Source organism: Triticum aestivum, chromosome 4D, assembly GCF_018294505.1.
Source record: "Triticum aestivum cultivar Chinese Spring chromosome 4D, IWGSC CS RefSeq v2.1, whole genome shotgun sequence".
In the NCBI taxonomy this organism is placed as follows: domain Eukaryota; kingdom Viridiplantae; phylum Streptophyta; class Magnoliopsida; order Poales; family Poaceae; genus Triticum; species Triticum aestivum.
Window position 1 is genome coordinate 8923789 of NC_057805.1, and position 8574 is coordinate 8932362.

Genomic DNA, 8574 nt, shown 5'->3' on the forward strand with positions numbered 1-8574 from the left:
TCATACCGGTAGACAAAGGGAATTGTGTAAGGGATTGATTGAATCCCCGACATCGTGGTTCATCCGATGATATCATCGTGGAGCATGTGGGAGCCAACATGGGTATCCAGATCCCGTTGTTGGTTATTGGCCGGAGAGATGTCTCGGTCATGTCTGCATGCCTCCCGAACCCGTAGGGTCTACACACTTAAGGTTCGATGACTCTAGGGTTATAGGAAAAGTTTGTACATGGTTACCGAATGTTGTTCGGAGTCCCGGATGAGATCCCGGACGTCACGAGGAGTTCCGGAATGGTCCGGAGGTAAATAATAATATATAGGAAGTGAGTTTTGGCCACCGGATGTGTTTCGGGCGTCACTGGTAATGTACCGGGACCACCGGAGGGTTCCGGGGGTCCACTGGGAGGTGCCACCAGCCCCGGAGGCTTGCATGGGCCAAGAGTGGGAAGGGACCAGCCCCTGAGTGGGCTGGTGCGCCTCCCACCAGGGCCCAAGGCGCAGCTAGGGGAAACCCTAGGCGCAGATGGGCCTAAGGCCCACGCTAGGGCGCGCCCCCCCTCTCTCCCCCTCTTGGCCGCCCCCTCCATCCCATCTAGGGCTGCCGCCCCCCCTAGGGGTGGGAACCCTAGAGGGGGCGCACCCTCCTCCCCTCCTCCTATAAATAGTGGGGGTTTTGGGGCTGCCAATGACACGAGTCTCTCTCTCTCTCTCTCGGCACAGCCCTACCTCTCCACATCCTCGTTCTCTATAGTGCTTGGCGAAGCCCTGCTGGAAACCACGCAGCTCCACCACCACCACACCGTCGTGCTGCTGCTGGAGTTGTCTTCCCCAACCTCTCCCTCCTCCTTGCTGGATCAAGGCGCGGGAGACGTCACCGGGCTGCACGTGTGTTGAACGCGGAGGCGCCGTTGTTCGGCGCTTAGATCGGAATCAACCGCGATCTGAATCGCTGCGAGTACGACTCCTTCATCCGCGTTCTTGTAACGCTTCCGCATCGCGATCTTCAAGGGTATGAAGATGCACTCCCCTCTCGCTCGTTGCTAGTTTCTCCATAGATTGATCTTGGTGATGCGTAGAATTTTTTTTAATTTCTGCAACGATCCCCAACACTCATAGAGTAGGCCGATAAGGCTTGGATCACTGACTTAAGAAGGACTTCTCTTGCTGCACTTGATAGCTGTTTTTCACACCATCCCTGTACATTGGATCTAGAGCGTTCTACAATATGTTCAAAAGATTGCTCTGTAATCCTACCTGCTGCTGTAGGAAGACCCAAGTACTTTTCAGACATTTCTTCTCTCTGAATTTGCAGGATATTCTTCACTCCTCTCCTCGTTGATGCCCCTGTATTTGGGCTAAAAAACACTAAACTTTTCAATTTGTTTGCACACTGACCTGAGCCCACACTATATGTATGTAAGATCTCATTGAGTCTTGTAGCACTTCGGCCATCAGCTTTCATAGAAACCAAACAGTCATCTGCAAACAATAGTGGGAGATCCACGGTGCTGTAGAACCCACCCGGATCCCCCTATCAATCCATCCTCCATCATAATTCTTCAACATGCAAGAGAGCCCTTCTACACGCAAAAGAAACAGATATGGCGAGATCGGGTCTCCCTGCCTGAATCCCCTTGAAGGACTAAAAGAAGGTAATAGTTCTCCATTGACTTTCACTTGGAAACTTACCGAGGTAACACATCTCATGACTAAAGAAACCCACTCCTCCGCAAAACCTAATTGTAACATAACATCTTGGAGATAAGTCCATTCCACCCTATCATATGATTTCATCATATCTATCTTTACTAAACACCACTCTTGCTTCCCCTTCTTCCTCCTCATCAAATGAATACATTCATATGCCGTGATTACATTATCTGTTATTAACCTCCCCGGTACAAAAGCACTATGTTCCTCCGCAATGATCTCATCAAGTATCTCACATAAGCGATTAGCCAAGACTTTGGAATATAGCTTATAAATCACATTACAAAGTGAAATCGGTCTGTATTGAGTAATATTACGAGCGTTCTTTAACTTGGGGATGAGAAAAATTACCGTTCTGTTCATCACCTCTGGAAGATGACCTCCATTAAGGAAGTTCAACACCGCCTCAGTAACATCTTCCTTTATTAAGGGCCAATGCCACTGATAAAAACCAGCGTTGAAACCATCCTCTCCTGGTGCTTTTGATGGAGCCATTGCGAACAGTGCAACATGCACTTCCTTTGCCTGAAACGGCCTGGTCAGCCTTTCATTCATCTGTGCCAAAACCATCGAAGGTACATGGTGCAGAATTGCTTGTGTATCTACCTCCTCCCGAGTCTTGTATAGGGACGTATAAAAACCTTGTATCTCCTCCCAGATCTCTTCCTTGGTTTGACACAAAGTACCATCCGCTTTTTCTAGCGTGTTGATCCTATTTCTGCTCCTGCGAGCCTTCACTTGGGCCTGAAAAAACCCAGTATTCCGGTCCCCTGCCCTGAGCCAGTCAGATCGGGATCTTTGCCTTGCCATAATCTCCTCTCGATGCAGGAGCTCTTTAAGCTGGCTGGCCAAATCTCTCTCCCTCGGCGACGATCCTCTAAAAAGAGATCGTGCTTTTTCTTTTTTAATTTCCTTCCGCACCTTTTTTATTTTTCGTTGGACATCTCCAAACTTCTTCCCCTTCCATGTCGTGAGATGGACTTGCATGTCCTTAAGTGCTTCATTCAGGGACATCAGACCCATAGTTCCTGACCCTTTTTTCCATCCATCCACTACGGCCGCTTCATGCGACTCTTCTCTCTGCCACGCCTCGTCATACATGAAGCGACGCAACCCTCTGTGCTGCTCTTCTCCCGCCCGCCGAGACCGGATAGAAACAAAGCAATGGTCTAAACGCGGTGACGGAATGTGTTTGACACTATTATCCAAATACATTTGGATAAAGGCCGGATCTGCAAGAAATCTGTCAAGACGAACTTTAACATTTGCAGTGCCCTCTTGCCTATTGTCCCATGTGAAGGGAATTCCATTGTATCCAAGATCCTGGAAATTACACTGATCAACAGTCTCTCGGAACCCTGCCATTTGCCATTCTGTTCTCTCATTTGCTCCAAAGTACTCAGCACCATCTAATACTTCATTAAAATCACCTCCACAAAGCCATGGAAGATCACTCTGAGCTCTCAACATTTTTAGAAGATCCCAACTTTGGGAACACTCACTCCTGCGAGCCTTGGCATAAAAGCATGTAAATCTCCACTCCTTCATATCACCTCCAACATTTTTTACCTTGACATCAATGTGTTGGTCTGACATGTTGTTCAACTCCACATCAACTTCCTGAGACCAAAACAGCGCCAAACCACCACTCAAAGCATTACTGCTCACTGGCACACAACCTTGAAAACCCAACCTTGATTTCAAATCAGCCACTCTATTTCCCTCGATCTTTTTTCACATAAAAAGACTAGGGAGGGAGCTTCCAGCCTCACAATGTTGCGAAGCTCTCGAACTGTCTTTGGGTTCCCAAGCCCGCGATAGTTCCAAATTAGGCAATTCATTTGTCCCGGCGGGGCTGTTCCGCAGCCGCCAGCAGACTTAAGTTCTCCTCCGCCTTCTTCTTCTTTGAGTCTCTACTATCATCTGATGTTTGGGATGTCTTCCCCTCCATGAGACGTTTCTTATTCAGGGTCTCCTGATCAACTAACATAAGTTGGTTCTGGGGGCTAGGTGCCCCATTACCATCCATGCTTATCTTTCTGTTCACTTGGTTATTACTCGTGGCCCTGCCACGATAAGATCGATTGCCTCGTCCTGCCATACCCCCCCCCCCCCGCGCGCGCATTGAACTGATAGACCGTTTGCTTTACTCTCCCTTGCCTAGATTTGGCTGGCGACGTTACTTCTTCCCCCTTCTCAACCTCCTTAGTTTCTGCTTCAAAGTAACTATCTGCTCCAAATGTTGTGCCCTGATTCCTTTGAAAGGTGTTCCCCCAAATTTTCTTGGTCCCTGGCCACCTCATCTTTTCACCGAAAGGCAGCCTACCCAAACCATCTCTCTCTACCGGATTAGCACAGAACGTATCAGCATGCCCTAGCAACCCACAGGAAAAACAAAAGTACGGCAGATTTTCATATTGTATATCATAGAGCACACTCTCCTTAGTTCGTGCCGACTCTAGGTGAACCCAGCGCATCAAAGGTTCGTCCACCTTGATCCAGATCCTCGCCCTTAGCGATTCCCCACAAAACCCTTTGTATCAACATCGATCTTTATGACAACTCAAAGCATTGCTGCAATTCTTCCATGCCAGGGTGGGTATCTCAAATTGAAGGGCAAGTTAATGACCCTAGCCCAAATCTACATCCTCTCAAATTTCCAGTCCGATGGCCTAGGCTTACAATCAAACAGCTCCAGTACCACTGCATGTTTTCCGACCATCCAGGGGCCTCCTTCCCATTTTCGATCCCGATCCCGCTTCCCTTCTGTGATGGCAACTAAAGTGTTCTCACCCACCGAGTCGAAATTCAGCCCCCGGGGGGTTCCCCATGCAGGCCGCAGAGCATCCGGAATGGTGTTAACATGCAGCACCCTGGGATGCAAAACTCTCCCCAGAAGCGCCCAAGATGGCGCTCCTGTATCTTCATCCTGGTCATCGACCACTAGCTTTGCGCTCTCCTTGTCCGACAGCCTCATCTGTTCCATCTGTTCCTCCATCGACTCCCTGTCCTTCGTCCTTGATCCCGAGCTCGCCATGACCGCCAACCCAACCCAAAAACCCTAACCCGTCGCTGTCCTCGCGCTCCAAGGATGGGCAGGGACGCAAGGCCCCACCTTAATCACCCCGAGAGCAGCAGAGAGAGTAGTCAACGATCAGGGCCTCCTTGGGAGATTGCGGTTGAGAGAGAAGAAACTCTTGCACCGCAGTAGATCGGAATCGCCCGCGCGCTGCCGAGAGCCACTCGAAACCCTAGGAGAATGGTTCGGGGCAACACCTATGCAATGTTCTAGGAGACTCAAGACTTTGAACCTTTTTCATGTTCCCAATACCTCGGATATGATCTTTTAGCACCGGACGCGCCCTTTTTCATAACTTATGTGGTGATTTTTTTTAATTTGGAAATACCCCATGTGTGGGAGTACTCCGATATGTTTGCAAGAATACATGCCAAAGCTCTCATACACGAGGAGAACATGTAGAGCAATACACGGTGAACAAAAGGACACACACACACACACACACATCCTAATAGACTAAGAACCACGTGTGTAGATGAAGTGTTGCAAGTGTCCGCCGCTAAAGAAACAAGTAAAGAATGTGGATCATCGAGTAGGTCAAGCCCCTAGTGTAGGAGAAGTCCGCTACCATGGCATGGTTGAGCTTAATGTTGTTAGCTCCACCGAGGAAAAAGGGGAGCTTTTGCTTTGGGAATAGCGATGGTCCAACAATGGGAGCAGACACACGCCATGCTCGATCACGAAGCTATAGAGCAAGTGATAACAATCACACATAGTTTACTTTTAGTTAATCAGGTGGAAGCATTCAAACGAGTTGTTGTCCGACTTTATCACTAATGGTAGGAAGATGTGGATCGACACCATGCCGGAGATGGTGCCCTGGAGTAAAACATGGAATGAAGCATAAAACGGCGGCCGCTACGTCAAAATGGACTCGAATGCTAGTGGAGCAGCCCACAAACATTTGCAAACCCAAACAAAGGATTAAGATGCTATTTGGATTTTAGGAATATGAAAACACATAAATGGGGAAGACGCATGATTTAAATGTCACGTATCGTGGAACCCCGCAAGAGTTCTGCAGCAACCTCCTTTGGATGGTGCACTAAAGAAATAAGACGAGATATAAACTCATGTTAAGATTCCTATAGAATAAGGGGCATAGGAATGAATTTCATAGCAATTTGATAATCCAAACCCATGATCCAAAGGGTTTTCATAGAAAGGATTTCCTAGAGTTGTAATCATTCAGATGAAAGTTGTATACAATTCAAAGAGACCTCCTAAGTGAGTATTAAAAATCTTCTATTAGGTTTCTCTCAAATATGCAATTACTCCCTCCGTTCTTTTATGTAAGGTGTATTATTTTCGACACGGTGACCAAGGTACATAATTATAGACATGTTAGGACGAAGTTACCCTTGGCCAATTTATTGGTTAGTGGCAAGTAAATCAGTTAATATAGGAAAGTAAGAGATACATGCAATCGACAGAGAGATAGTTTCCTTCTTTTACTACAAGGAGAGATACGGATAATCAGGAGAGAGATACTTTCTTTATTTCTAGAGGGCTAACAAGGGAATTATGAGGAATTAGAAGAAATGCACCTTACATTCTGGAATTTTATCTAAAAACAAATACACCTTATATATAGGAACGGAGGGAGTATGAGGTAATCTACACTGATCCAACACACTTCACAAATTATGTAGTACTAGTATTCAACCCAAACACGAGCCAAAGTTGCACCATGTAGTATTTGGTTAGAGTGGTTGATGTTGAGAAGGACTAGAACCAAAAAGATATTGACATTAGCGTCAAGAACTTAACAACAATACAACATTGACGTGTAGCACGGCTCGTCACTTTTACAAAAAGCCAGTTGGCCTGCCTCCGAGACTTCCCAACAGTATGTTATGTATGTTATTATTGAAATGCCACTACATTACAAAAGAAATGTCATTATCTTTCGTTCTTCCATCTATCCCAAAACCGGCTTGGACCCTACAAAACGCCGGGTCACATGCGCCGCGAGCCGCGAGTAAAATAGCCATTGCTGGCGCTCTCCGAGCTAAAGGTCGGCCCGCCCGTGAGCCCATGACACGCATCACAACCCTTGATTTGTCTCGGCCCTCTGGCGGCTCCCAAGCCTACATTTTCTACGGACTACAGGTAGCACGCATGGAAGTCGTGGTCTGCGTCCTGACCCCTGCGCTGTAACCTAGCGCCGAGGTCGTGATAACCGGTAGCATTGTCACGCAAACTGCGACGAGATCAAGATCAGATAGCCAACCTCGCTGCAGGCAGAGTGCGAGGTCGATCAAATCTGCATGCAGCGGCATCTGCAACCGTATTGCCGGTACACGGTTAGCCGCCGGCGGATTTGCGTGCGTGCGCATGCAGTTCTGTTTTGGGCTCCACGATCCTATCTCCCACATGCCACAAAGGCGAAACCGAACGCGGAAAAGGACGCGCCGGCCACCACCCGTCCTGAGCTCCTGATCGAGACCCCCGGCCGTCACATCCGTCGGCCGATCAAACCTTGCCGAACTAACCCTGTTTGCGCCGCTATAAAACCTCCAGGAAACCCGCCACGTTCCTCGCCGGCCTGTGTAGTACAGCTACAGCTAGCACCGCGTCGTACCCGCATACCACCGAACCAAGAACCAGACCTCTCGACCCCACCGCGAGCATGCGCTTCGCGTGCACGGCGGCACCACTCTGCTACCACCTCCGCTCTTCTTCTTCCTCCTCTCGGACCACGCCGTCTCTTCGTCTTCTTCATCTCGGATTCTACGAGCTAGCTAGCGTGATTCACTGATCTCTAGCTGGAGATGGGTATAGGCAAGGAGCCCGGAGCTGTCGCGGCGTGCGGGGCGGTGGCGTTCTCCTGGGAGCAGGAGCCGGGGGTGTCCAAGGAGAGCCCGGCGGCCGAGACGACGAAGCTGCCCTCCGGCGGAAGGAGTACTACGCCGGAGAGCACCAAGAAGGCGGAGGCACGGACGCACCAGCTGCGCGTGCCGCCTCCGCCGGGAGGTCCCGGAGCGCCGTCCCTGTCGCCGCCGGTGAAGGCGGCGAGGAGCAGGTCCAGCCGACGGGGCGTCCGGCCGGAGGAGGACCCGTTCCTCGCGGCCTACGTCGCCTGCACGGCCAGCGGCAGGAAGACCGGCAGGGGGCACACCGAGGCCCAGAAGATGCTCGGGTGGGCCGGGCTTAGGTTCGCTCTTGGGCTCGGCCTCTCTTGCAAGACCTCTTGTGGTGTTGCAGAGGAGAGCGTCGTCAGGCTGACCAAAAACCCCTGAAATGGATGATCATCAGATTGACCATTTCCGGTGTTTTTTGTATTATACGATTTTCTTTGCCATTTTGTACTACTGCTGATGTCCCGTGGTGCAGATCATATTCGTTACTGGGTGAGAAGTAGTGCCAAACAAATCAGAATCCTGGACTCTGGAGTTTTAAATTCACTCACATGTTTTTTAGAGTGGTATTAGGGCCTTAATTTTTAGCTAAAAGGCGAGGACCCATGAACATGTGACCAACTTCTGAACTTTGGTGACAAAACTTGTCTACGAATGCCACAGATTATACCGAGATACACACACACATAGTTGTGTAAATATGGACATCAGATTTCAGTCTTGTTGGATAGAGTTATGTACTAGTACTATCAATCTTAACACCCAGCCAAGAGGTGGCTTTTTGACGGTACACCATACGTTAAATTTTGAAGAAAATGAAGTTTGGTTGTATGAGCAATGGATGTATTATTTGTAGGAACAATTTCAATTTTTGGAAATTACATGAACATTTCATTTGATGTACTTGAATGAATGCCTTATCTAA

The 8574-nt window shown here is 48.8% G+C and overlaps 1 protein-coding gene across 1 annotated transcript; it reads left to right on the top strand.

Annotated features, from left to right (window-relative positions):
- Window positions 1-7029: 7029 nt before the first annotated feature.
- On the top strand, window positions 7030-8163 carry LOC123099368 (uncharacterized). The gene has a single exon (XM_044521539.1). It carries the CDS (start codon window positions 7563-7565, stop codon window positions 8028-8030), a length of 468 nt encoding a protein of 155 aa, XP_044377474.1. The 5' UTR covers window positions 7030-7562; the 3' UTR covers window positions 8031-8163.
- The last annotated feature ends 411 nt before the right edge of the window (window positions 8164-8574 follow it).